At 50.6% G+C, this 26,800-nt stretch overlaps 12 protein-coding genes across 12 annotated transcripts; 6 read left to right on the top strand and 6 right to left on the bottom strand.

The window, feature by feature from the left end:
• Positions 1 to 810: 810 nt before the first annotated feature.
• Positions 811 to 1,381, top strand: N7503_000896 (mitochondrial 37S ribosomal protein uS13m; the record flags this gene model as incomplete). Its single annotated transcript, XM_057060457.1, has 4 exons — positions 811 to 813; positions 876 to 920; positions 976 to 1,242; positions 1,337 to 1,381. 4 exons carry the CDS (start codon positions 811 to 813, stop codon positions 1,379 to 1,381), a joined length of 360 nt encoding a protein of 119 aa, XP_056927380.1.
• A 436-nt stretch (positions 1,382 to 1,817) lies between these two features.
• Positions 1,818 to 3,354, bottom strand: N7503_000895 (WD repeat WDR12/YTM1 family ribosome biogenesis protein; the record flags this gene model as incomplete). Its single annotated transcript, XM_057060456.1, has 2 exons — positions 1,818 to 3,163; positions 3,231 to 3,354. 2 exons carry the CDS (start codon positions 3,352 to 3,354, stop codon positions 1,818 to 1,820), a joined length of 1,470 nt encoding a protein of 489 aa, XP_056927379.1.
• A 223-nt stretch (positions 3,355 to 3,577) lies between these two features.
• N7503_000894 (uncharacterized protein) lies at positions 3,578 to 6,302 on the bottom strand (the record flags this gene model as incomplete). Its single annotated transcript, XM_057060455.1, has 3 exons — positions 6,007 to 6,302; positions 4,450 to 5,948; positions 3,578 to 4,394 (listed from the first exon to the last, which is right to left on the bottom strand). The coding sequence occupies exons 1-3, from the start codon at positions 6,160 to 6,162 to the stop codon at positions 3,578 to 3,580; spliced, it is 2,472 nt and encodes an 823-aa protein (XP_056927378.1). The 5' UTR covers positions 6,163 to 6,302.
• Positions 6,303 to 6,623: 321 nt separating this feature from the next.
• Positions 6,624 to 6,914, top strand: N7503_000893 (uncharacterized protein; the record flags this gene model as incomplete). Its single annotated transcript, XM_057060454.1, has 1 exon — positions 6,624 to 6,914. The coding sequence occupies one exon, from the start codon at positions 6,624 to 6,626 to the stop codon at positions 6,912 to 6,914; it is 291 nt and encodes a 96-aa protein (XP_056927377.1).
• A 35-nt stretch (positions 6,915 to 6,949) lies between these two features.
• Positions 6,950 to 10,203, top strand: N7503_000892 (putative zinc metalloprotease; the record flags this gene model as incomplete). The annotated part of the gene is made up of 2 exons (XM_057060453.1): positions 6,950 to 9,955; positions 10,009 to 10,203. The coding sequence occupies 2 exons, from the start codon at positions 6,950 to 6,952 to the stop codon at positions 10,201 to 10,203; spliced, it is 3,201 nt and encodes a 1,066-aa protein (XP_056927376.1).
• Positions 10,204 to 10,724: 521 nt separating this feature from the next.
• Positions 10,725 to 11,284, bottom strand: N7503_000891 (mitochondrial 54S ribosomal protein bL34m; the record flags this gene model as incomplete). Its single annotated transcript, XM_057060452.1, has 2 exons — positions 10,725 to 11,082; positions 11,220 to 11,284. The coding sequence occupies 2 exons, from the start codon at positions 11,282 to 11,284 to the stop codon at positions 10,725 to 10,727; spliced, it is 423 nt and encodes a 140-aa protein (XP_056927375.1).
• Positions 11,285 to 11,781: 497 nt separating this feature from the next.
• Positions 11,782 to 12,288, top strand: N7503_000890 (uncharacterized protein; the record flags this gene model as incomplete). The annotated part of the gene is made up of 1 exon (XM_057060451.1): positions 11,782 to 12,288. One exon carries the CDS (start codon positions 11,782 to 11,784, stop codon positions 12,286 to 12,288), a length of 507 nt encoding a protein of 168 aa, XP_056927374.1.
• Positions 12,289 to 12,837: 549 nt separating this feature from the next.
• Positions 12,838 to 14,439, bottom strand: N7503_000889 (zinc metalloprotease). Its single transcript, XM_057060450.1, has 4 exons — positions 14,411 to 14,439; positions 14,143 to 14,325; positions 13,138 to 14,077; positions 12,838 to 13,080 (listed from the first exon to the last, which is right to left on the bottom strand). The coding sequence occupies exons 1-4, from the start codon at positions 14,423 to 14,425 to the stop codon at positions 12,848 to 12,850; spliced, it is 1,371 nt and encodes a 456-aa protein (XP_056927373.1). The 5' UTR covers positions 14,426 to 14,439; the 3' UTR covers positions 12,838 to 12,847.
• A 698-nt stretch (positions 14,440 to 15,137) lies between these two features.
• N7503_000888 (translation initiation factor eIF2 subunit gamma) lies at positions 15,138 to 17,113 on the bottom strand. The gene is made up of 5 exons (XM_057060449.1): positions 16,096 to 17,113; positions 15,626 to 16,027; positions 15,494 to 15,564; positions 15,292 to 15,426; positions 15,138 to 15,235 (listed from the first exon to the last, which is right to left on the bottom strand). Exons 1-5 carry the CDS (start codon positions 16,984 to 16,986, stop codon positions 15,205 to 15,207), a joined length of 1,530 nt encoding a protein of 509 aa, XP_056927372.1. The 5' UTR covers positions 16,987 to 17,113; the 3' UTR covers positions 15,138 to 15,204.
• Positions 17,114 to 17,615: 502 nt separating this feature from the next.
• On the bottom strand, positions 17,616 to 19,118 carry N7503_000887 (putative 60S ribosome biogenesis protein Mak11; the record flags this gene model as incomplete). The annotated part of the gene is made up of 1 exon (XM_057060448.1): positions 17,616 to 19,118. The coding sequence occupies one exon, from the start codon at positions 19,116 to 19,118 to the stop codon at positions 17,616 to 17,618; it is 1,503 nt and encodes a 500-aa protein (XP_056927371.1).
• Positions 19,119 to 19,814: 696 nt separating this feature from the next.
• Positions 19,815 to 24,229, top strand: eaf1 (MYB and HSA domain protein; the record flags this gene model as incomplete). The annotated part of the gene is made up of 3 exons (XM_057060447.1): positions 19,815 to 19,858; positions 19,937 to 20,068; positions 20,179 to 24,229. 3 exons carry the CDS (start codon positions 19,815 to 19,817, stop codon positions 24,227 to 24,229), a joined length of 4,227 nt encoding a protein of 1,408 aa, XP_056927370.1.
• An 885-nt stretch (positions 24,230 to 25,114) lies between these two features.
• On the top strand, positions 25,115 to 26,701 carry spp2 (spliceosome ATPase-activating subunit SPP2; the record flags this gene model as incomplete). The annotated part of the gene is made up of 1 exon (XM_057060446.1): positions 25,115 to 26,701. The coding sequence occupies one exon, from the start codon at positions 25,115 to 25,117 to the stop codon at positions 26,699 to 26,701; it is 1,587 nt and encodes a 528-aa protein (XP_056927369.1).
• Positions 26,702 to 26,800: the final 99 nt, after the last annotated feature.

Below are 26,800 nucleotides of genomic sequence, written 5' to 3'. Positions count from 1 at the left end.
TAGAACTGTTGCTCTCAGTTTTTTATTTTTTGCCTTCCCAGTTGATAGGAAGAAAAAAAAAGATCGTGTAAACGACTGAGATTTAGACACACAGAGAGAAAGACAAAAAATGCAAATCTCCCACTTCTAAGAACTTTAACAGCACCAAGAAATGAAAAAAAGAGGGGGATGAGTGGAGTGAAAAAAAAGGGATGATGGATGGATTAGAAGAGAAGAAAGTGAGGGCAGGTTTTGCGTCTGTGGGAAGGAGGCAAATGATCTACTTTCAAGGTACAGGGTCTGCCCAGCATAAGTGGCCTGTGTGCTCAGGTACTCCTTAGGTAGCGATGTTCGGTATTGTCATCAGGGACTGAATTACAAGTCAATGGCGGGGATTTATGAGGTCATGTGTGGTTATAATACAGTAACAGCGATCCAGCTGGAAAATTCAAATTTTCTCAAAGATTTTCATTGACCAGTTGATTACGGAGTCTGGACTTTCTGACTAAGACGAGAGATTTGCATGCTGACTGGTTAGTTTAGATCTAGAGTAGCATATGGCTTACTTCACCGTCATCTTTATGACACATGTCGATATACATGTAGTGCACGTGCAGATCTATACACCTCCGTTATGAGCTTAGTTACCCTAAGTCCAAATACCAATAGTCATTACCCCCGTACTTGGTACCCCTGCTGTCTCACTTCACATAGAGTTGTACATCCCACGTCGGATAAACATTATTGCCAATCATCCTATCTAATCTACTCCAGAGTAAGTAACTGCAGCAGCAAGGATATCCTAATTGACAGCCATCCAGCCCCGTCAAGATGGTAAACCCACCTTTTCGCTCCGAACCTCTCAATGAACCCTTAACCTAACAATAATCCTCTAGGTCTTCATCCTAGGTGTCAATTTCCCTGAGCGGAACCTACTAAAGGTAAGCAACCTCCACCGCATAGCACAGACGAACAGGGACTAACATAAACCAACAGAAATGTCTCGGCTCCTTTTTCGGAATTGGAGATAATACCTCCTCTCGGCTTCTCGCTCGCTTTAATATCCACCCTACCTGTCGTGTCGGCGAGCTAGCCAACAAGCAGGTCCTCGACTTAACCGCCGTGCTATCGGATATGAAGATTGAGAACGATCTGCGCCGAGAGGTGCTGAATGATATTAAGCGATTGAAGGAGACGGGCACTTACCGTGGTCGTCGCCATGCGCTAGGTCTGCCTGTGCGGGGACAACGGACGCGCACACAGGTAGGTTTTTACTTCTTTGTGAACCTCAGGCGTCTGCGGAGCTGGTGATCATTGATCGGTATATGGAGCATGTGAGCTAATGCGGTGATTTTAGATTAAAACTCCCGTTCGGTTGAACCGCATGGAGCGTCGTCTGTAAAGCCGATGGCTCCCTTGCATGGCCCCCAGCATTCCCAACATTACCCCCAGCACGCCCTAGAGCCCCTAAGTTAGGGCGGTTGAGGTGCTGGATCCGGGCACACCCCTGTATATTGGTTTGTGGAAAGGTCGCCTCTTTTGCGACAGGCATAGGATCGGCGTTTTGTTCTTATACTGGCGCTAGCATACTTGTGAATATTTCCGCTCTTTACCAATGTATTATATATTAGATATGAGCTTTAGAAGTGGCTTGAAGCCTATTACTACCAAGAAAAGAAGCCTAGTATAATACTGCTTTGTTGATGAACTCGATATCTACCTATCCACTTTCATAGAGTGGAAGGAACATGGCTAGAAATCTTCGATAAAACAAAACTAGAACAGAACTTTTTAAACTGACAAAACCACATCTAAAACGCCAAACCCATATGTGCAATCTACTGGGAGGACAGAACACCCTCGCCGCGGTTGATCTGGATACGCTTATCCTCACCCGCGCTGACGATGCCTACCGTAGGGTCCCAGCAGACACTGAACACCTTGACACCCTCACCACCGACACGCTTGCTCTCCGCCTTGCCCTCCTCCTCGAGGCTCTTGCGAGTGATCGAGTAAACGCTCTCACCCACAACACCATCTTTATCGGTCTTGGTCGACCGAATATCCCAGATGCGACATGTGCCGTCGTGGCTTCCACTAATAAGACCGTATGCGCTGTGCGGGTCGCGAGCCAAGCTCACAACTGCATTAGTGTGGCCGCGAAGAGTCATCGCCGCGACAGTGGTAGCAGAAGCACGAGGATCAATCAGGGTGATGTGGCGAGCGGCGGTTCCAGCAGCGAGCAAGTTGTGCTCGGGGAGGTGCTCGAGGGAAAGAAGCGAGTGAGAGGTGGTGCGGGTGTCGACCAAAGCAGCAGTGACCAAATCCCAGGTGCGGAGGGAGTGGTCCCAAGAAGCGGAGTATCCAACGGTAGAATCCTTTGCGTCGAAGATAGCGGCAGAAACGGTTCCTGTGTGTCCTGACATAAGAGCCAGAGGTCCGCGCTGCGGTGTGCTGACCGAGACAGTCGCATTAAGCTTGCGACGCTTGACATTACGGGCACTGCTGGATGGAAGCAGGTTTTCGGGAGCGGCAGGGGCGTCGGCCTTCTTTGTAGACCAGAAACCAACATTGTTATCGGAGGAACCGGTCAAAAGACGGTTGGACGAAGCGTGGACAGCCAATGACTCAATGCCAGACTTGTGTCCATAAAGCTCCAACTGAGGAGTGATCTTGCCAGTGAAATCACTGGCATCTTCGGTGTACTTCCACAGTCTAACAGTACGGTCGAGACCGGCCGAAGCAATCTGGTTTGGCGACACAAATTTGGCGGCCTTGATGGATGAAGTGTGTCCTCCATCGCTGGGGCCGATTGAGGTCGCGACAATCTCAGATGACATGTTCCATATCCGGAGCAAACCGTCGTAGCTTCCAGACAGAATTCTTTCCTGGCCCTTGGAGAACTTGGCGCCCGAGGCCCAGGATGCAGCAGGTGAGGCCTCGGAGAGCACGTCGGTAGCGCTAACCCAGTCGTCATGCTCAAAAGACGCAATGTGAAGTGGGGGAATCAAAGCTCGAACATATTCAATCTCGAGGGTGGTCTCGGAGGAGATGCCATTGGCAGTCAGGTACTCATCAATAGAGGTGCGTAGGAATGTGCCGTTGATCAAAAACTCGAACGGGATGGGCTTCTCGCTCGACAGAAGGTTGTTCACCAATGTGGAAAGCGCATAACGACGCAGGCCTGTAATAATCGAGTATGAGTATTTTCCAAGCCATTTGAATTTTTTGATGGCGCAGTGTATACATACCGGTGGGAACGAGAATGGGACCAGTGTTCTCAGGCAGAGCAATATCCTCCTGCTTGCTCATAAGCTGCACACGGACCTGTCTCTGCGTGGCCTCAACGGCAGATGAGGTTTGTTCGTCACTCATGATGGGCAAAGATTAGTCCAGAATTGGTGTCGGGGACTCTAATTTGGTGGCTGTCGCAAATTGAGCAAGTCTGCGAAATGTGAGAAAAAATTACGGTAGCCGGTGCGGCACATTAGCGCAAAGTGCGGAGATCAGATAAAGTACTAGAACCGTGCCCAGAAATCCAAAGAAATATGCAGTGCTATTTGTACTATCTATTGACTATAACTTTATTAAAAAGGGTTCACTCCCGAGGTGCTCGTCGAATATCTGCGATAGCTCGTCGGCGATAGTCAGACTCTGCAAACAGTGCGACAATCAAGTCGATCACCTCGTCCATGGAGAATTCTAGACCCAGTTCGCCTTCTAACCACAAGAACTTGATGTCTGCCAATGAGCTCTCTAAAATGTTGATCAGGTACTGGAATCGAAGCCAGTTCGGAACATAGACCGCGGTGACAGGGACGGCTTCTGTATCAGCTGCAGTTTCAGGCATGAAGAGATCTTCCAATTTAGAAATTTGATTGCAGAACAAGACCAATTGTTTGGACTGGTCTTCGGAAATGTCACCGAGATCCTCAACATCCATTATAATCTTCCCAATCACCGTGGACAAAAGTGAGCCAATAGATTGGAGCAGGGCGGAATGGGATAAGATGGGTTGCCATTCCTTGTAGACGTCACGAATCCGGTCAGCCGTTGCACTGACAGCATTTTCACACTCTGATTTGTAGGGCTGATCGGAGCATTGTCCAAATCCTTGAGTACCATCAAGTAGGTCGCTGACAATGGTGCTTTGGGTTTGCATCTCCTTGCTGTAAGCAATCTTTCCAAACTTCTCTAAAGCTTCAACATCAGGGTTGAGCCTGGAAAGCTCGTACTCCTCTATAAGCTCTCGAACACGACTAGCCAGGTACAGGCTGTCATTGTAAAGATACATCTGCCCCGAACTAAGCTTCAGTGAGTAAAAGGCCGATGAGGTGGCCTTGAACATGGCCAGGATCAAAGTAGGCAGTGCAAGTAGGCCAGCGCCAGATGAAGCCACGCGAGACTTGGAATGCCTAGAGTCCGTTAGCTGAATGGAGCTGAGAGAAAATGGACTTGTTGAATACTCACGCAGGTTGGGCAATATCTCTGGAATCGAAGATCTGCTGGAGCACGATTTCAATAATAGAGTCGGGAATATCGGTAACCGTGTAAACTTCTCGAAGGACAACTTCCTTCGCAGACGAGGGCTGAGTAGAGTTATCTCCGCCAGTGGGCTTCTTATCTGTGACAACCGGAGGCTTCTTGTTTTCGTCGCCCTTCTCTTCATCGTCATCGCCCCAGCCCCAGGCATCATCGGCATCATCCTCTTCAGGTGCATCGGGCACGTCTGGCTTGGCTGGCACCTCATTGTCATCCTCGTCAAGACCCCATGCACTGACATCTTCTTCATCCTCTTCGGGCTGAGCGACCGCGGGGCCTTCCTCCTTCTCTTCATCCCAGTCTGCATCCCAATCATCGGTTGTGGCGTTCTCCAGGAGAGCCTCATCCGCGTGAGAAACATTCTCCTTTTCGATTCTTTCGACTTGCTTCGTTGTACCCTTGCTAGCAGCAATTGCTTTCCGCACGCTATCAAGTGAATCAACCCGGCGCCGGGTCAACCACAGCCGAGGGGCTTGATTCACCCAAGATACTAGCTCTTCCTGGCCACTCCACTCCCACGACTGGATTGTTTTGGTAAAATGCAGAACAGATTCCAATGTGTTTTCGAAGTCTTCCAGGCCATCCAGAGTGGTTGGGATTGCAGAAGACAGCCATCCTGCTATCGCTTTCGAAGCGACAGCAGGTATCAAGGACTGAGGAAGGGTGACCAACATTGACGATGGAAGTTTTTGCCTTAAGTAATTAAGAACATCCGTAATGCGACTGAGTGTCACTACAACACTTGTCCTGGAAAATGCGGAGTCGATGCGGACACCTGTTTCTGTCACTTCGACAGCGCGACTACTACCGTCTACACGCGGCAGCAAGATCGGGTCGATGACTGTCGCAATAAAGTCATTCTGGAATTTCTCGCTGGCAAATGAGAAAATGCCCAGTCGTGAGAGTGACGCAATAGTCTCATCCAAGGAATCTGTGTCATCAGTGATGCGGAATTCGCCCTTTGCGCGATCAAGCGTCACTTGTTCGCTCCAGCGCAAACGTAATGCGTCCTCAATTTCCCCCCGCAGTCGTGCTACCTCACCGGAAAGTATGCCCATCACATTGGTGTTTGAAAATGGAGTATCTGTTTCGATGGCCGTCTTGGTAGACTCCAGCTGTTCAATGGCGGCAGTAATGTGACCAGTCCCCAAAGTTGTACGTCCCGACTCCAACTGCTCGCATAATCGCTGTACCTCCTCCAGGGTTTCCGCGACGGCCTGGTTGAATGCGATCTCCGTCTCAATCAAAGCTACTTTCGCGCTGGCGTCCTCCACTTTTTCTCGTAGTGGGCTAGTTTCTTCATGTTGAGAGACGATTTCCCGCGCGGTGACTCTCGAGCGTTCGATATCCGCGTGCAGCTGCTGTGCTTGGACGATCCAATCGTCGGCATCGAAAGTGTTCTCACGACTGAGGGAGCTAACTTCGTTCTATTGAATTGGTGCTTGTTAGTCAATCTCAAAATAAGACCTGTGTACGATGACTCACCTCTACTTGCTCTCGGGCTTGTGAAATGAGCTCCAACTCCTTCGCCAGAGCTGCGGCCGGAAACTTGGCGGCCACCACCTTCTCCTCAGGGTAAGTGCCTTCAGTGACGAATCCTAGGACCGCCTGGCATATCTCACCCTCGGAAGCATGCGGCATACTGCTGAAATATGAAAGGATTGGCGGAAACAGAAAGAGAGTTCGTACTTTCGTACTTGCTAAGGTCAAATCAAGGGAACCGGCGAGCTGTCAACAACCGCGTGACTTTGGGCGTCACCGCCCCGCGTAGCTAGCTGCGTCTCTGCGTTGGATAATGAGAACCAAAAGACTAAAAGACTGAAAAAGCAGAGGATCGGACCAAATTTTCCCAAGATCATCACAAATCTCCATAATAATTCAAATTTCCCAAGCTGATTCGCCAGTAATGACTGGCTGCCGATAAAATAACTCCTGGTATATATGCACCAGACTGCCCGTCGCTTTGTAAGGAACGGGACCCAAACTTCCCTTCAGCACCCAGAAACCAAGCTTCAAACCCACCGTGTCTTGGTTGTGCCAGCGTGGATTGAGTCGGGTGAAAACTACTCGATCCCTGTGAGTTGTTTCCCGAATCTTTTACCATGACCTCAATCCCTCAAATTCTGTCTGCCCCGCCCATGTCACACATCTCGCCGCGGGAGAGAGCCCTCAAGAATGTGTGCTCGCGGATCTCGCTGGCCAGTGTGCCTTTGGCTCGTTGCATTACTCCCAACTGGCACTTTTCTGCTGTGGACTTGGTGCACACAGTTATAACTCCTCCTTGTCATAGCTACTCTGGAGCTCTTTCGTCCCAAAAACACCCCGCGGTGGGAATGATGGTCATGGGCTGTGGTGGGACAATAGTCACCGCCGCTTTAAGGATCCATACTTGACATGCGTCAATAAATTTTGCTAACGAAAGGCTAGATTGACAAGCTTTCGACAACATAATTGCACTGGGCTAGCCCCATTGATCGACATGTCTCACTTCAAACTGCTGCAGCAGTTCAAACCTGACTACTCGCCGAGCGAGTTCGCAGAATATGAGTCCCAACGAACTGGCATGAGAGTAGTCGTGATCGACCAGAAAGGCCCCAAAGTGAACGGCTACTTTGTGCTTGCTACCGAGATTCACGATGACTCGGGCGCTCCTCATACTCTAGAACATCTCTGCTTTATGGGATCCCGCAACTACCGCTATAAGGGTTTCCTGGATAAATTAGCGACCCGTGTATACTCCAGTACCAATGCCTGGACAGCCACTGATCACACAGCTTACACTCTCGACACTGCAGGTTGGGAGGGCTTTGCGCGGATCCTACCCGTCTACCTGGAGCATGTCATTGCTCCGACCCTAACTGACGAGGGCTGCTACACTGAGGTACACCACGTCGATGGTGCCGGAAACGATGCTGGTGTGGTATACTCCGAGATGCAGGGTGTTCAGAACAACGCGGCCGAGCTGATCGACCTGGCGGCCAAACGGCTGACATACCCCCCTGGTATTGGCTTCCGGTATGAAACCGGCGGTATGATGGAGCAGCTCCGTGTCTTGAGTGCCGAGCGAATTCGGGAATTCCACCGTGAGATGTACCAGCCTAAGAACCTTTGCTTGGTGATCACTGGTGAAGTGGACCAGAAGAACATGCTGGATATTTTGGACAAATTTGAAGATACCATCTTGGACGTGATCCCGAGCCCGACTGCTCCTTTCACGAGACCCTGGGTGGACTCCAAGCAGACCCCAGCTTTGGAAAAGTCTGTCATCCAGAGAGTCGAGTTCCCCGAAGAAGACGAGTCGTTCGGTGAAATCGAAATTCGGTTCTTGGGACCTGATTGCAATGATTCAGTTCAATCTGGTGCTCTCAATGTGGCCCTTCTCTACCTGGCTGGATCATCTGCCTCTCTTTTGGAAAACGCAATCGTCGAGAAAGAGCAGCTTGCCAGTGCTGTCTACTATGCAACGGAGGAGCACCCCAGCATTGAAATTCGCTTCACCATGACCAGCGTTGAGACTGAGAAGCTCGAACAGGTAGAGAAGCGATTCTTTGAAATTCTCAAAGAGGCAATGGACAAGGATCTTGACATGAAATACTTGAAGGAATGCATTGACCGCCAGCGCCGTACCTGGAAGTTTGCCACGGAGAGCTCTGCGTCATCCTTTGCAGAGTACGTTATCACCGACTTCTTGTTCGGAAAGCGAGATGGTTCGACCATGCGAGATGTGGCATCCTTGAAGGAATACGACGTGCTCGAGAAGTGGTCGCAAGATGAGTGGCGTGGCTTCATCAAGAAGTGGATTTCGGACGCAAACCACGTTACCATCTTGGGTGTTCCATCTCAGAAGCTTTCTGATAAATTCAAGAACGATGAAGAGGCACGGGTCGCTGCCCAGAAAGAGCGCCTTGGCGAGAAAGGGCTGAAAGAGCTCGCAGACAAGCTCGAAAAGGCCAAAGCAGAGAACGACAGGGAAATCCCCACGAAAATGCTGGCCGACTTTGAGATTCCTTCCACCGAGTCTATCCACTTCATGGATACTGTCACCGCTCGGTCAGGTGCTGCCCTGAAGGCTGGACGCCCTGAAAATGCCCTTCAGAAGGTCATCGATATTGATGCCAACAAGGCGGGTCTCCCCCTTTATATGCACTTCGAACATATCCCCAGCAGCTTCGTGCAGCTGTCTGTTCTTCTTTCCGCACAGTCCGTCCCTATCCAACTGCGTCCCTTGCTGTCCATCTTCACTGAAGCTTTCTTCAACATCCCTCTTCAACGAAATGGCCAGACCATCGACTTCGAGCAGGTGGTCGTCGAGTTGGAGAAGGACACTGTCGGCTATTCAATGGAAAATGCCCGGGCCCTTGGGAACTCAGAGATGCTTCGCGTTTCTTTCCAGGTCGAACTTGAGAAGTATGAAACTGCCATCGCCTGGCTCCAAGAGTTGTCCTGGAACACCATCTTTGACGTCGAGAGATTGCGGGCTATTACTTCCCGACTTCTCGCCGACGTGCCCGACTCCAAGCGCAGCGGTGATGACATGCTCGCTGCGGTGCATGTGATGGTTCATTATGCGGAGGAATCTATCACCCGCGCTCGATCCACCTTGGTCAAGGCCCGCTACCTTAAGCGCGTTAAGAAGTTGCTTGCCGATAAGCCCGAGGAGATCGTGAGCCGCATGGAGGAGGTCCGCAAGGCTCTGTTCCAGCCCGAGAACGTCCGCGTTGTCGTTATTGCCGACCTAGAAAAGCTTACCAACCCCGTCTCTGCTTGGAAGCCATTTGCCGAGCGCCTGGGAACCAGCACCGAGCTCAAACCTATCACCAACCGCCGCGAATTGCTGAGCGATGCCGCAAAGACACTTGGTGGCAAGTCCTTCATCGTCCCCATGCCCACCGTCGACTCGTCGTTCGCCTACGCCACCGCCCGTGGTCTTGATTCCTATGATCACCCCAAGCTCCCTTCTTTACTGGTTGCCACCGCCTACATGAACGCTGTCGAGGGTCCCCTTTGGGTCGCTGTTCGCGGCAAGGGCCTGGCCTACGGCACCAACTTCGCCCACAACATCGACACCGGCTTCGTCAACTTCGATGTGTACCGCTCTCCCAACGCACACAAGGCATTCGAGTCCAGCAAGCAGATTGTCGAAGACCACCTGTCTGGCGCGTCACCCTTTGATCCGTTGATGCTGGAAGGTGCCATCAGCAGCATTGTCGTCAGCTTCGCCAACGAGCAGATGACCGCTGCCAGCGCTGCTCAGGGCAGTTTCATCCGCCAGGTCGTGCGCAACCTGCCCCTAGACTACAAGGAGAAGATGCTCAAGAAGGTGCGCGATATCAGCGTTGACGAGGTCAAGGATGCTCTCCGGGACATCATCCTGCCGCTGTTTGATCCCAAAAAGGCTAACCTGGTTGTTACTTGCGGTACTGTACTTGAAGAGGTAAGCTTTGTTTCTCCCGTGGTATCAACCATATTTACTAACTTCTATATTAGCCTATCAAATCAGGCTTCGAGTCTGTCGGTTTCACGCCCACAGTCCAGCCTCTGAAGGAATTCGAGGATGACTATGGCTTCAAGCTTGGTGCTGAGGAAGAAGATGAAGACGATGACGATGACGAAGACGAAGATGATGATGACGAGGATGACGAGTCCGGATCCGAAGAGGAGAGTGACGAGGATGATGAGTGAACGCTTTCCGTAAGCAGGTAGATCCTAAGGGAGCATAGACACCTTAGAAGAATACAATTGCAATGCATTCTTGCTACATCAAAGTTCCAAATAACCTACGTAGGTTATCGTAGAGCAATTTTTGGAACCCTGCAACGAGAAGTCAAAAATTATGTCAACCGTTCGCCCATGTTGGTTCGGCCCTTTCTATCTCTACGGACGTAGAGATGGTGATGAACTCTTGCTGTCCACCATGACCATATATTAATAGCCAGGAAAAAGCAAGCTGAAATACGCACATAACCAAACCCGAATCAAGAATCAACTGCTTAATTGAACAGAAATATACTCTCTCACAACCTATAATTAGGAGGAAAGATGAAAAAAGTACTTATGATACAATTGGAGGTCAAATCCGACCTAACTCAGTCCCAAGGACTTCTGCCAACCCATCTATCTCAACGACCTGGGTATCCAGTATGTAGCCGGCTCCAATGACTCCAGATCTTGTCCGGAATAAACGCAACGTCCAAAAACAAAATCTACCAACTGACATTCTTCCGTCCCTTCAAGCGGCGATGAGTGATAGTCTGACGACCTTTCTGTGTCTTATTCCGCGACAGGAACCCATGACGCCGCTTCTGGACACGTCGCGACGGCCGGAAAGTCACGCGGCGCACGCCGAGGGAGGCAGATGCGGAGAAAGAGCGGGTCTGGCTCTGACCGAAGGTCTGCTGGGCGAGAAGGGAGGTGATTGAAGGAGTGGCAGTGGTCATGGTTGTAGTGGGAGTAGCAGGCATAGTGGGGAACGAGCGCTGCATTGGTTGGAAGTGGCGGGTTGGGGTGGTGAGGAGGGAGGAGAATGATCTGGATGTTGGTTGTTGTGTGAATTGGGAGATTCTGGATAGGTGCCAAAGACATATGTTAGTCATATAATCCATTTTTCGAAATCATGTAGCTCAAGTCGGTTCTTGGGAGGAATTGAGTGGCGTAGAGTGGTGTTGCTGCCGGCTTGGATTCGTTCTGGGTTTGCGTACCTGTTCATTGTGCTGGACACGGGGGCCCGGAGGGAGGGCACGGCCGTTGAGCGGAGACAGAACATGGTGGAAGGCCGGAGTCGAGGTTCTGGTCTGTGACTTCGGTGGGGAGGTGTAGTCGGTAGGATGTTCGAGGTGGTCTAGCTTGATGCTCGCGCGATGTTCGGAAGTCGAAGAAAATTAAGCGCGGAGCCGCAGGCACGGACCCGCCTGAGAGAGACAACAGGAGCAAACGGAGTAAAAAATCTAATTAAAGAGAGATGAGAATAAAGTATGGAATTCTTCAAATCACAATGTACAATATTCTCTCTTTAAAGTCCCCTTTATTACAAGAATTGGCCGATATATAAACAATAATATGGAATTGGAGACTCCAGACATACCCGTTCGGGACTAGTGCCACCGAAATTCTTTCCGCGATTAACGATCAAGAAAAAAAAAGTATAGAGCTCTAAACCTCCACCACACCACCAGCCTTCATTTACGCAACAAGGCACACCCAATACCACAATAGCCCACGTTCAAATACCTAGGCGCCACAAAATTCACTCAATTCGTCAAAATGAACAACCCAGGTCCCACCTCCCTGCCACCAACCACCATCCACAGCACGCAGAGCATTAGCCAATCTGCTGCACACGACTTCCTCGCTGCATACCTCACCCGCGCAGCAACAGACCCAGCCCTGCAACCCAATGCCAACATCAGCGAGCACGGTCCCGTCTCGCGCACAACCGCCGCCGCGCCGAACCTGATTCTCCACAACCTCAAGCGCGTGCAGGCCGGTCTTGCGGGCGAAGTCCTCGGTCAGGATCTTACTTTCGCCAAGCAGAACCCTGGCGAGGAGTACCTGGATGCTGGACTTTCGGGTGCAAAGGGCGAAGAGGGCGTTGAGAACGGAGGAGAAGATTTCGAGATGACAGAGCCCGCTTTTGAGATGGAGGCGGAGGCTTATCAGGAGCAGGAGGGTGAACAGGCGACTATTGATAAGGAGGAGAGGAAGAGATTGAAGAAGGAGAGACGGAATGCGGAGAAGAAGGCAAAGGCGCAGAAGGGAAATGACGAGTAATCTGCGTTTTCTGGGGTTTTATACTTGATTTCTTCAGCTGTCAGGCGTTGTCGCATTGGGTCGGAGTTCTTTTTAAATGTTTCTGGTATATATAGTATCCTGGACTTGAATCTGCGAGTCTCGCAATTCATGTCTGGATAAAAAGTGTTTTATAAATACCAATATAGACTTCATGATACGGCATCAAGGAGCATGATTCACGCTAGATACCAAGCGTCCTTCAAGTATTGGTCATTTCCATGGCACCGACAGACAAACCACTGCGCCAGCAGAGCACTTGTCGATAGAATGATTCCCGAATCTTATTCCAATGGCTAATACTTCACTTTTCCTTTATTCTGTCTTTCCTTCTGGGGTCTACGCACGCTCTACATAGCACTTTGTATCCAGTTCAAACATCCAGGAATCGCATATCATTGCATTTTTTTTATTTCTGGTCTTGAAACCCTCTATACCTCCACCGCATTGGCATAAATATTCAAAAAATTGCATCGAAGATTGTGAAAATGGTTAAAAATAGCAATATGCCATATGATGTGGAGAATTGGGCCCTGGCTTTCTACAGCTCACGGTCAGCAGCCTTGACAGGCTTCTCACTGTCCTCGGCCTTGAGATCAGTGACCTTGCCACCCTTCCAGCCAAGCGCGGCGAGACGCTCAGTAAGGATGGGGTGCGAGTAGTGATAGCTAGCATACATCCAGTCGGCGTCCATGGTGCTCAGGTTTTGGATCTGCAGCTTGAGGAGCGAAGAGGCAAGCTCATTGGAGAATCCAAGACCCTGGGCGAACTCATCTGTCATATAATTAGTATCGATGCAATATGCTACACTGTGGTCAGAGAGCGACATACCAGCTTCAAACTCGAACTTTCGGCTCAGAATGTTCATCAGGAGCTTTACAACAGCATCCATGGGGGCCAGAGCATCCGAGAATAGAAGGAAACCGATCATAATAGGCTGCTCCTTGACGAATCCGAAGGATTGGTACAGAGACTTGTTGTTGACGAAGACAGAGAAAAGCGCGAAGATGTAGAACATGTGGAACTGTGCAATACCGAAAAGCTTGGTGGTGTGGCTCAGACTCCAGTGGCCAAGCTCGTGGCTGAGAACGGCGACAACCTCTTCCGGCTCACTCTTCTCAAGCAGGGTGTCGTAGATCACAATGTGCTTCTTCCAGGGAAGACCGTAGAAGTAGGCATTGCTGTGGGCGCTGCGCTTGCTACCGTCAATGACATGCAGCTCAGAAAGAGGGAATTTCAGCTTCTTGGCCAGGTTCTCGACACCAGTCTTGATGGTACCGGGCTCCAGAGGGGACAGCTTGTTGAACAGGGGCAGGATGACAATGGGGTAGATGGTGATCGCGAAGACCTGAACAAAGACTCCGAAGAGCCACAGGTAGTAGAAGAACGAGTTGCCAGTGTTCTGGACGATCTTGAGGATAGCGCTAATGATGGGAGTTCCAAGGACAATGCCTAGCATCTGGCCCTTAAGCATATCCGTCACCCACAGGCCAAGTGTCTGCTTGTTGAAACCGAACTTCTCCTCAAGCACAAAGGTGTTGTAGTACGAGGTAGGAAGCGACAGGATAGTAGAGATAATGTTGAAACCGAAGATGAAAAGTAGCGTTTGGGTAATTTCGCCCTGGAATTGACCGGGGAGGTACCGTGCCAGGATGAAGCCGCTGAGGCTCCAGAGCTTAGGGAGCACATCACCGTAGACGAAAGCGATATTCTGGATTTGACCGTAGAGACCTGAGATAAAACCGAACTTGGACTTGGCGCGACCGTATGCCTAGATTGAAATAACCTCATGTAAGCCTGTCTGTGTTCATGCTTCGGCGTTGCACAACTCCATACCTGACTTTGGTCATAGACCTTTTGAGAGACCTCACCCGCGAGAACCTTGGGAGGGGTCTTCTGCTGCAAAACCTTGTACTGACGGAAGGACAGAACACCTTCAAGGAGGAACTGACCCAGGGAGAACCCCACAAGGACGTTCTTCCATGGGAAGAGCGGCCTGTCGAGGATACGCGCGAGTTGCTAATATATCTGTCAGCAAGTAAATCCCAAATAGATGAGACGAATAGGGGATTATGAAGGACATCAGCTTTCCTTAGAGACTTACCTCGAGAATCCACATGGTGCAGACGCGTGTGTTAAGAGAAAAGAGGGTCAAAGAAAGCTACAGGTGTTATTGTCGGGGCTGCCTTAGTCAGAAGTCGGATCGACATGGGGCCGCAATCAACAATGCAGGGACAATCCCTGTGCTTTACGTCAATAACTATAGAAGAACTATCCGTAATAATTCCAAAGATCTCTCTGTTATTTCAAGAATTCTTTACAATATTGAATTTAAATTTTATTTAGATTAAGGGTCCGAGGTTGAACAGATGAGTACTCTTTTCCTTCTACATTTTCGACCATAACCTATAGCAATTTACATAGGGCTTGTCCATGCAGACGCAAAATCGTTAAAACAAAAAAAAACCTCTTCAAACACAACTCCCTAGAACACAAGAAAAAGAAGCACCTCTTCTCTTTATCGTGACTCGTATCCTCCCTCCGTACATCCTCTAGTCCAGAACCGCCCCACCTGCCTGGTAGACACTCAGGGCATCTCAAAACAGGGTGGGGGCGAGTACTGGACCAGGGAGACGGGGCAGGGTTATGAAAACCTCCTCTCTATTTAAGCCGGGGATATCTGTAAATGTCATACTTTCACTTTTCCGACTCGTCGTGACCGTAAAAACTTTTCTGTGATGAAATACATCGCGAATCGTAAGCCTAGGGCCCGGCAGGTCGGAGTTTGGCCCGCAAGAGTGATGCAAAGCTTCCCTCGCTCATTTCTCTTGATACGATGACAGAACTCCTATACCTGCTGGTCTCCTAAGGACTGGACGCCGTTTGAAATGTACAGCTTTACTGCTGAACGGGCTCCAGGATGTTACCGCTATATCGAGGGTTAGTCCAAGGTCCCCAGTAAGGCGATATTCGGTCATTACTTACGCAACGATGTTAGCCCATCCAATCAGACGCCAGTGCTTGTCGATTCTTCGGCTGATGGCGATCTTCTCGCCGATTTCTGTGCATGCGGGGCTAGTCAGGGCAAGCTTGGCAGCATCAGCCTTGACACCAAGGACACTAGAAAAGAACTGTTAGTTTACCACTGATCTCGAGAGTCATGTTGCATGTCTTCAGGGTGGCTTACCGAGCTCCAGCGGCCGAAGAACCAATGTTAACCATCAGAACCTCGTTCTTGGCGAGCTTAGCAACCTTGGCCTGTGGAAATTGTTAGCAACCCCATACTTCATATCAAAAGCTCGAGGAAGGGAAGACTCGCCTGCTTGCCATCGGCGGTCTTGACACCGAGCAAACGACGGAGCAAGAAGTAGTTGACTTCGATCTCAGTGTAGATAGAAGGCAATTGGCCACGGTGACCCAGGACGAAACCAACGAGACGATCAGCACGGCACAGAGTGGGATCGATGAGAGTTCCAACACCGATGAGACCACCGGGAACGGCGAGCTTGAGGGGGTTCTGCTCGGCGAAAAGAGACTCAATGCGAGAGTAGATGGGACGACACTGAACCTTTCCATCCGCATCCTTGGTAACGAGACCTGGACGGATTTCGATCTCGTCTTGCAGCTTGATGACTCCGTTCAAGATCGAACCACCGGCAACACCTCCCTTAAGCTCATCGATCTCGGCACCGGGCTTGTTAACGTCGAAGGAACGAATGACCTGAATAACAAGAAAAATCATTAGTTATACCATCTCTGCAGTCCCTCCGTAAGGAAACCGATTCTTACCATCATGTGAGGCTGAGCGGTAAAGTCGCGCACGGGAACGGGGATGCGGGAGATCAGGGCCTCGCAGACGGCATCGACGTTGTACTTCAGCTGGGCAGAAATGGGAATGATAGGCGAGCCATCGGCGACGGTACCACGGATGAACTTCAGAATAGACTGGTAGTGCTGCAGAGCACCCTCCTCACGCATGAGATCGACCTTGTTCTGCAGAATAACGATGTGGTTGAGCTTCATAATCTCAATAGCAGCCAAGTGCTCGGAGGTTTGCGGCTGGGGGCAGGTTTCGTTTCCGGCAATCAGAAGCAGAGCAGCGTCCATGACGGCGGCACCGGACAACATGGTAGACATGAGAATGTCGTGACCAGGGCAGTCGACGAAAGACACATGGCGCTCCAATCTGTAACGTCCCTCACATCCCTCACGCTCACAAGGCGGGTCAACCTCCTTCTCACTACCGTAACTCCTGTAGCAAGTCGGCCGGGGGCAAGCAGGGTTGTCACACTTGTAGACCTTGGCGTTGGCGTAACCGAGCTTGATGGTAATGTTCCGCTCCAATTCGTTCTTGAATCTGACAGTCTGCACAGTTGACAGAGCCTTGACAACTGTACTCTTTCCGTGAGCGACGTGACCGATTGTACCGATGTTGATGGTGGCTTGACGAGCAATGATCTCAGGCGACAGAGGAGTCAATTTTGACAGGTCCAGGGCGCTGGGTTCGGGCTGCTCTGGCAGCTCAGGGCGCTGCTTCTGGGGCACAGGCTCGGCCTTCTTCATGGAAGACTTGAGAGGCTTGTCGAGGGGCTCTTGGTCGTCGAAGTCTTGGGCATTGTTGCCGTCCAAGATGGGCGAGCCGGGCTGGCTCTCGTCGGAGAAATCTCCATTCGTAGCCATATTTGCAGATTTTTCGAGTCGCAAACGTTAGACAACGGTCTTTTCCGTCTCGGGGCGAAGGGTAAGGGGGTGGAAGGTGGTGGGGAGTGGCGGAGAGTGGAGTGATGAAGAGCCGGATGAAAATTGCAGGGCGATATGATAATGGAAGAATGTAATGGTGGGGGGTTTGTGCAGTGGAGAGCGAGCGGGCGGTGACTGAACGCTCGCCCCTACAATTAATTATTTCTATACAGCGAAGCTTAAAGCTATCAATTTGGATAATATTTGGAGTGAGATATTGTGATTGAAATTCCTTGTTGGATTTTCTGACCATGTAGAGTTCGGTGGATGGCTTTCATGAGTCATTCGCACAGAGAAAACCCTTTGTCGGTGAAAGCCGCACCTCGAGTACAGCACATCCAGAATTTACTTAGAGGCCCACTAGTATAAAGTTTTTTAAGTATAATTGATCAGGACCCTAAACTCATATCTAAGTTAGTATATATCGCTATGAATAAACTATATATACAGTATGTACACAATAAGTATGCGTAATATTCAAGTTGAGTGCAAAACTTTTGATTTGTCCTTAAAATATATTTTGGTCTAACAGTACAGTGGGTATAAAGGGCAAACATGGACACGACCATTTACTCGTCATCACTCTCATCACTCGACTCAAGTTCCTCATCCTCGTCATCCTCAGAGTCAATCAGAGTATCTGGATCTTCCGCCGGTAGCATCACAAAGGCGGCCAAACAGGTGATGCGGTTTCCGGTCTCATAGGTGCTCAATACACTGCCAACCTGGGGAATGCCCTCTTGAGCCTCCTTGGAGCCCTTAGACTTCTTGGAAAGAGTAAGGTCTTTGCTGGTAGCTCTCCAGACACGGACCACACCATCGCTGTTACCGGCCACAACCAGAACGCCATCACGAAGGTCCTTCGCTTGGTCCTCCAGACTCAAGACCTCGAAATCCTTGATGCGTCCTGGGAAACCAGCTTGCTTTCCACCAATCTGAGCAACCGGAGTCGCGTGAGGAATGGTCGAGTCGGCGTCTTCCTCTACCTCCTGCAATTCTTGAGTCGAATAGAAAATGACACGACCGTCCTCAGTGGAAACAGCCAGCAAGTCATCTTTCTCATCGTCCTTTGTGGGCCGTGGGACATACTTCATCTGGTGGATTTTGCTCCGTGGACTGGGGACCACTCGGCACTTGGGAGTTGAGTCAATTCCAAATACCACCGCACCCCATTCGAAAGCCACCGCAAACTCCTCACCAGCGGCGTTCCAAGCGATGCGCTGTCCCTCTCCTTTGCTGTACTTGCCCTCCTTCACACTCTGTAGTAACTCCCGATCAAAATTCAGCACACCGGCCTTTCTACCGGTCACCAGATTCCAGAGTCGCATACACTTCTCTCCCTTGCCAACACTCAGCATCAGCTTCATGCTAGGATGAACAGCAAAGTGGTTCACTCCGGCTGGAGTGGCGCCCTCTGGCGCTGTGTCACCACTGGGTCGGCCATAAACCTTAGGGCGTGGCGCTTTAATGGTCGAAACGACAGTCCAATCACGGGTTTTTGATACCGAGATACTGTTATCCTCGCCAGCGGCGAGCAACTTGCTTCGGGAGGGGAAGCTCAAGGCGGAGATGCTGGCGGTATGGTGCAACAAGGATCCCAGTTCGCGGTTTCTTGGGTTTTCGAGGATTTTGTTTCCGGCTAGGGTCGGCACAGAGGGGTAATCATCGTTCACGGCGGGCGGGGCAGCGGAGATCGAGTAAAGATTGATACGCTCATCAGTGGAGCCACTGGCCAGAATAATCTTCTGTGCGTCGCCCTTGTCCGTAGGCTTGGGCAGTGGAGAAAGTGCAAGACAACGAATAGCGGACCCATGGGCTTCGAACAAGAAGGTATCGACACATTGAATGTCGGTAACAGAGTCTTTTGAGGCATCCTTCTTGGACTGCAGGGAAGATGCGGGAATGCCGGCAGTGAAACCATGCAACACCCGTTCATAGGAGCCCGTGATCACTTGGACGGTCAAAGCTGCATCTGGAGCTTGCGATGGGGTAGCTGTGGATTTGACGGCCTTGGAAGGGGATTGGACAGATGCCTCCTCCTTAGGAGGGTCATTTCTCTTTCTCTTGGCCATTTTTCTGGTTTTCCTTTATGTAGGTGAAGTATGGATGGTATGGTGATGAACAAGCTGGAGCTGGCGGAGGTTTTTTTTTTCTTCCTGGTTATCGATAGCAAAGTGGATGCCTTGATACCTGGAGACATTCTTGATGCCTTGTGGCCTGAATACTCCTTTGCCCTGTTGATGCCTCGTTGCCTGAGCTGCAAACAGACCAGACCTCCTCGTATGGAATGTGTATCAATACACAATACGCGTCTGACTCAGTATCACAAGTGTGCCAACACATTGAAACTAAAGAACATAATCCTCATCCACTTGACTCAGGATGAGAATAATATACCTCGTACATCCATTGTAAAGAATCTATTATGCGTCTGTTCCCTTGCTAGATGTTGTTAACTTATATATGCCTGACATTTTTCCATATTAAAAAACATCCCTATTAATGAAAACCAACGGGCAAAAACCCCAGTAACCATGTTACGGTATCATTACTTTCAACCACACTGAACCTGCACTCGCCGACGACTTCCCTTTTTTCCCGCGCCAACCCGTACTGAAAAGTCCTCCCTTTCCTGCCCTCCATCGCCTCACGCGACAACCACATCATCTTTCATCTCGATCAGCGATTTTTTCTATCTGAATGACCTTGGTCAATTCACTCCCCTTTTCCCCGCGTTAATCGGATGCTGTGTTCCAAAGTTAGACCTCATGCTCCGCGACGAGCTTCTCCGGTCTAAGAACGATGAGATCGCGTAAGTTTTAATTTTGAAAATTGGCCTTTGCCTGGGTCCAGACCTTATGGACGCGTTTGGGGACTAATCTCCGTTCAGAAACTGTTTGTTGTCGCGCAAGCGAAAACTGACCGAATTGTATTATGCGACCGTGGGTTTTGAGGGTGCGACCGCCGATTCTCACTATCATCAAAAAGAACAGGCGTTTCTCGACGCCAACGACCTCTCCAAGTAAGTCCTTTCACCTCATTCCTCTCTCTGTAATTATACAAATCCCATACCCAATTTGTATACGCATGTCATTATAAACTCCAATGGCGCGTTACTTATCACTGGCGCAGAGGTCGTTACTTTGATGAATCCACCTTACCGTCGCCTGCCCATGCGCGCACTCGCGATGCCACTAAAAAAGTGATCGCATCGCCGGCAACCACTGCGCCAAAATCTCAACAGGCTCCTGGTATCACTCCATCACCGACATTAGATGGTAACGCTCTTTCAATCCCGACCGACGCCAGTCCACGGAGAACACCTGCTGTTGCTCCGCTAGCAACCACAAAGCCTGTCGCATCCATTCAAAAGGATTCAACAAGCTTCGAAGAGTCTCCTGTACCTGCCACTAGCCCACAGGCATCCCTAGGACAGGGCATCCCAATATCCACCGCGCCATCTAATCCCTCCGCTGAACAGTCAAGCGCATCAGTACCAGAAACCCCCATCAGTTCCCAAGGACGGAATGGAACAGAGGGCAAGTTTTCTCCCGATGCAGCGACGACTACCACCCCTTCACTGGAAATTCCACCTACAAGTCTCTCCAAAAAGAAACCCGAGTCACGACCTTCTCTCACTATAGGCCCGTCGAACCAAGACCAACCACTCTCCCCCGCCTCCTCCATTGATCCATATTCTAATAATACCCCCGCGCCTGTCACTGCTTCCCCCGTCACCAGCCCTGGAGAGGAAGCTGCAGAAGCTGGGAAGAGCGGCCACCCAAGTCCGCAACATGAACGATCGATGCAACCCCGTCGAAGCTTGGTTCCATCGACTCCCGATGAGCAATTACGAATGGAGGAAGCACAGTCAATGCAGACTACGGAAGAACCCAAGACTGAGGTACCTTCATCGAATATGGTGATTGTGGAGAGTGTGGGTCCAAATGCCGATAAGGATGCCATGGACGTCGATCAGGAATCTGTCCAAAGAACAGACCAGGCGAAACTCGAAGACCAATCAACTAGGGCTGGAGCTGAAGATCTGTCACCAACGGGTCACCCATCTGAAGGAATCGAGCCCGTTAAGGATGCTGACGACCCATCGGCAAGCAAAAAGCCACAAGTTATCCCGTCAACGCAGCCTGGTCTTTCACAGCCCGAACGAATGACAACTCGAGTGTCATCAGGAGCTATTCGGCACAAGTCTGTTTCAGAAATCCTTGGAGAAACACCCCGAACTCCCCATACTGTCAGCGATCATGACGCCCCTGATAGTGTGGCCCGAATGCGGTTCAAGGACCGCAAGGACCGGGAGAAGGAGAGGACTCGGCTTGCGACTGTGGTGTTCCCCAATATGACTCCGCAGCAGGATAAGACCGATTCGATGGATCTTGTGCATGGAGACTCTGGTGATGCCATTGCCAAGCTGAATCAGGAGCAAGACTATCTTTTTACATTGTTCTTGAATCGGGCATATGCGCCTCCTAGGGGAATGAATATGAGCACCCTTCTTGCATCTGCCCATAAAACTTTGAGCACCGATAATCATTCGTTGGAATACAAGGAGCAAATGAATTGCCGTACCTTGCGACGCATATACGCATTGCAGAACGCCAACCGGTGGCCACTCCGACAAATGAAGCGAGCTCCTGAACCTTCCCGACAGGGTACCCATTGGGATGTCGTCCTGGATCATATGAAGTGGATGCGAACAGATTTTCGTGAAGAAAGAAAGTGGAAAATTGCAGCCGCCAAAAGTTGTGCTGATTGGTGCGCGGAGTACGTGAACAGTGATGAGGAACACCGAAATCTACTTCGAGTCAGCGCAAAGATTCCGACGCAAACTGCTTTGGCATCAGATATCTCAAAGACAGAGGGTGCTTCTCCGGAAGATACGAGCGATGAAGCTGCAGCATTTCATCCAACCCCAGACCTTGTACCATCGGCCGAGGAAGAATCAGTTAGTGATGGCTTCAACGAAGAGTCTCGACATGATCTTCGAGATACTGTTGCCCCTGCTGCTATCTTTTCTCTTGGTTCAGACGAATTCAACTTCTCCGTTGATATGACTCCGGCAGCAGAGAAGCTTCTTGATGAATTACCACTATACGAACCGCTGCGATTTACACCGGGCACTCAACTGCTTGCTTTCAAGCAACCGCCGGATTCAGTCTGGAAAACCGAGCTTCTGCCTGTTTCTAAATTTGCCTCGACGAAAATCACCTTCCGCGACGGTGAACGGCCTCGCAAGCGAAGTCGCTACGACTATTCTCAATATGGTTCCGATTCGGAATATCGCATTACCGAAATTCCCCCAGAGCAGACAAATGTTGCCTTATTCAGGCCTGAGAACAAACCTATTCGTGATCGCATTCACCCGGGCCACTCTTTCAGACCACCAACTGAACATCCCATGCCGTCTGTGGGTTTCTTTGAGTCTCGACAATCTTCACAATGGACTATGTCCGAGGATGATGAACTCCGCCATTTGGTCAAAGAATATTCTTACAATTGGTCTCTAATCTCTAGTTGTCTGACATCGCCTTCATTGTTCACTTCTGGCGCCGAGAGACGAACTCCTTGGGAATGCTTCGAGCGCTGGGTAGGGTTGGAAGGCCTTCCAGCAGATATGTCAAAAACCCAGTACTTCCGAGCTTATCACCAGAGACTTGAAACAGCCCAGCGTACTGTGCTGGCTCAACAGCAGGCTGCCCAGCAGCAACAGCAGGCGCAGCAGCAAGCCAACAATGGTCAAGTGCAGCCACCTGTTCGTCGCCGGACCACTCAACCTCTACGTGTAGACAGGAGAAGGTCTTCACGACACCTTGCATTGTTGGATGGTATGCGCAAGTTGGCTAAAAAGCGGGAGACAATGATTCAGAAGCAACAGCATGCCTCTCATCTCGCTTCGCTGAGAAAGGCGAATGAAGCCAACCAGCCCAAGCCCCCGATCACTACCCCCGCGGAATTCAGCCGTCTTAAGTATGAACGGGAAATGAAAATGCAAGAAAGACAGGAACAATACAGACAGCAGATGATTGCCCAGCAAAGAGCCAGCCTTGCTGCTCAACGTGCTGGACAGTTGCCTAACCAGCAACAACCAGCAATGAATGCCCAAGCACGACCGCCGAATAGTATGCCGCCCAACACTGCCAATACAGCCATGCCTAATGGAACGCCGAATGGAGTTCCTGCTGGTATGCCTCCTGGTGCCGGCGTTAATCAAGCTCGGACCCAGCCGATGCAGGGAATGCCTGCTGGAGCGGCGCCAGTGAATGGCCAATTGCCTGCCAACGCGATGGCCCTGAAAATGATGCCTCAGGGCCAAATGCAACAACCCCCAAGCGCAAGGCCCGGTATGGCGATGCAGACATCTCCGGACAATACACGTGTCATTCGAGAGGCCAATCGTCTGCAGGAGCAGCAGCGTCTGTTGCAATCTCGACAACAGACCCAAGTTCCTCAGCAGGGCCAGCCCCAGCAGGCACAACCACCATTTCACAACCAGCAATTTGCGCCTCAAGGGTCTCATTCGCCCAACCTCAACAATATGCCGAACGTTAACGGTGGTCCCAATAACCCTGCAATGATTGCAGCGCTGCAGGCCCAAGGGGGAATGCAAAGTCCCTCATTCCACAGTGGCACACCTCAAGGTGTTTCGACACCTTCTCCTCGCATGGGTCAGCCCAACCCTCTCTCGAGTGGCGTTGTTCCAACCATCAGCACTTTCCAAAGTCAGATTCAACGCGCCAATCCTAATCTCTCTGCAGAGCAGATAAACAAGATGGCGACGGATCGACTCAACCAGTACCAGCAGCAGCGCATGTCCCAGCAGGCGGCCATGAATGCTGCTGCTGGAGGGATGAACAATGTCCAAGCCAACTACCAAGTGCCGCATGATGGAAACTTCCAGACTCCTCAGCAGCCGGGCATGCCTAACGGCAACCCGGCCATGCAGGTCCCTCAGAACCAAGGTTTCTCCCCGATGATGCGTGTTCCCCAAACAAACCAGCAGACTCGGGTTGCTCCTACTAGTTCACCTGCTATGAATGGAGCTGTTCCTCAGACCAGTCGAAGCGCTACGCCTCAGACTCAGCGCAGCGGCAGCGCACAGGCTGGCGCTGTGCAAGGCTCTAATAAGAGCCCACACCCACCTCCAGCTCAGACAGCGAGCAGTTAAGTTTCTTACTTGGACCTTTAACATTCCTGTCATCACCCACCCACATCCTATTACACCTTACTACACCTTCTCTACCCTTTTATTCGACTGTACATATTTTACCCCCTCACCCCCTATTCTGATTTATTAACCCATGACTCTTTTCTCTTTACTGCACTGGTGGTCCGGGCGGCGGCGGCGCACCTTGATTTTCTCTTTATTATCTTCTTCAAAGCCCCTTGATTCCGTTACCGTTTGCGAGCTATCCTATGTCCGAACTTTCTAGCGAGTTCATTAAACTAATGGACCTGATATGACACTGGCTCCCTGTTACCAGTGATCAACCCCTTGAGTTTGGGCATGTATTATTTTGGGATGGCGAAAAACTCTGGGCTTAGGGTTAGAACCCAGGAATTGATGAATATGAATTGTATGATTAGTTTTGAATCTTTAGCAATCACAGCCGGACCTTTGTCTAGTGCTTGCGTAATTGCCAGTATCTGCCTCGAAAGCAAAATGTTCTTCAAAGACTTGCAAATAATAGTCCGCCACTCGGTATACCGAGATATCCATGAATGTAATTAATAAAGCATAACAGAACAAGAGTACAGGCATTTAGTCTGAGGTTTCACGAAAAGATTCAGGCAATCCTTCAAGAATAAATCACAAATATGCATAGTCCGCTACTTTTTTCTTTCTTTTCCAATTATACCTGATTATACGCTTGAATAGCTACTTTGGTTTCCTCACAAGTTGTAACGATGCTATACCTCGAGACACCGCCTTTAACATCATTAGCGCGCGCTTGACACCGGTTTTGCCACCGCCCTACCTGGAGCTTTCATATTACATCGAATTCCACTTGCCTCAACTGCCAGACTCACAGCACACGCCGACCCTCTCAAGATGTCTTCATCAGGGGGCTCCGGAAATCGTAATAATGGTTCTGCGAAACCATTCTCTCTTGCTTCAAACTCCAACGGCGCCCCCCAAAAAACAGCCTTCAACTTCCAAGCAGCTCGCGGCCGTCCCACCGACTCTCTAGCAGGTAAGAGTCGCGCTCTCCCTCGCCGACCACATCAACTTGGGCACGGGGATTCCTCAGACGAAGATGAGCGCGCACCCACGCACGAGGAGGTGTCCGGGTTTGACACTCTTACGGGCGACGCAATCACCGCCGACGGAGAAGCTGTCAAGAAGCAGGGCCCGCTGGTGATCCCGGTCACGAGCAAGAATAACTGGCGCGATCGCGCTGGTGCCAATGTGAAGAAAGGGAAAAACCTGCTACCAGCTGAAGTGCAGGCCATGCAAGAGGCCCAAAGGAATGGAAAAGCTCCTGGAGGCAATGTTGAAACCGAAGGGCCCAGTATGGCATATGGGCTTAGTTTTGCGCAGAAGGGCGAACAAGATGGCCCTGATGCTGCCGATGGAGATCATTCTATGGAAGATGCGAAACCGGTTTCGCCTCCCCCCGCCGCGAGCAAGCCTCTCACGGACGATGAGATCGCTTTACAAGCTCTGATTCGGGAGACCAAGGGAGAGCCAGAGCGGAGATCAGATCTGGTGATCGAGACCTCGAAACCTCGCGACGAGGAGGAACAAGCGTATTCTCGCTATGACGAAGCCAGCCAATTCCGATCGGATGTCGAATCTCGTCCTGAACCTGCGACATTGGACCAATACAATGCTATCCCGGTCGAGGAATTTGGCGCTGCTTTATTACGAGGAATGGGATGGAAAGATGGCCAATCTATTGGACGGGGCAACTATGGTTCTGCAGCGCCAACAGACAAAGAAAAGAAGCCACTTGCCCCAGTACGACGCCCTGGATTCCTGGGAATTGGAGCCAAAGATTCTTCAGGTGGGAAAGGCGCCGAAGCTGAGCTTGGAGCTTGGGGAAAATCAGCTATGCGCAAAGCGTCACGAAAACAGGGTGAAGAAAACGGCAATGCCAATGCCGAGGGTGTCTATATGCCGGTCACAATGCGCAACAAAAAGACTGGCGAATACATGACCGAGGAAGAGCTTGCTGAGCTAAAGAAGAAGGCTGCTGCTCCACCACCGCCAGAAAAGGACGACTGGCGTGAGAGACGGGATCGCAACCTAGAGAAGAGTGGACGAGACAAGGACCGCGAGTACCGCAAGCGCGATTATGATGACGATGATTATCGCTCTGATCGGAGGACTGGAACTTCCCGTCGCGACCGAAGTCGTTCGAGTGGCCGCCAATCTTCTTCTAGACGCTCGCGTTACGACGATGGTGACCGCAAGAAGGATGATCGATCCTACCGGGATCGTGACCGTGACCGTGACAGAGATAGTCGACGAGACCGGGACGATGAGAAAGATTATCGCAGAGACCGAGACCATGACCGAGACCGACGGTCCCGAGATGACCGATACAGCAGCTCACGGCATTCGTCTCATTCGTCTCGACATGACCGGGACCGAGATCGGGACCGCGACTCTCGGCGAAGCCGTCGGGACGATTAATCTTCATGAAATGATATGAATGACTACATTGCAAAGCTCTTGTATATGATGGACTGCCGAAAAGAGCCATGACTCCTTCACAATAGAGATACCCTGGAT

This window comes from Penicillium pulvis (genome assembly GCF_028828015.1).
Source record: "Penicillium pulvis strain IBT 33274 chromosome Unknown contig_10_segment0_segment0, whole genome shotgun sequence".
Taxonomy (NCBI): Eukaryota; Fungi; Ascomycota; class Eurotiomycetes; order Eurotiales; family Aspergillaceae; genus Penicillium; species Penicillium pulvis.
The sequence above is the reverse complement of the archived record's forward strand: the minus strand, read 5'-3'. Positions and strand labels throughout refer to the sequence as shown.

Bases quoted from the DNA above. Each gene is read 5' to 3' on its own strand.
- N7503_000889 (XM_057060450.1), bottom strand. The intron at 14,078-14,142 runs GTATGGAGTTGT...ATTTCAATCTAG, and splicing joins AGGTCTATGACCAAAGTCAG to GCATACGGTCGCGCCAAGTC. The intron at 13,081-13,137 runs GTATGTCGCTCT...ATTATATGACAG, and splicing joins AAAGTTCGAGTTTGAAGCTG to ATGAGTTCGCCCAGGGTCTT.
- N7503_000888 (XM_057060449.1), bottom strand. From the start codon at position 16,986: ATGGCTACGAATGGAGATTTCTCCGACGAGAGCCAGCCCGGCTCGCCC. The intron at 15,565-15,625 runs GCGAGTCTTCCC...CAATTTCCACAG, and splicing joins AGACCGCCGATGGCAAGCAG to GCCAAGGTTGCTAAGCTCGC. The intron at 15,236-15,291 runs GTAAGTAATGAC...CCCTCGATATAG, and splicing joins GGATGGGCTAACATCGTTGC to CGGTAACATCCTGGAGCCCG.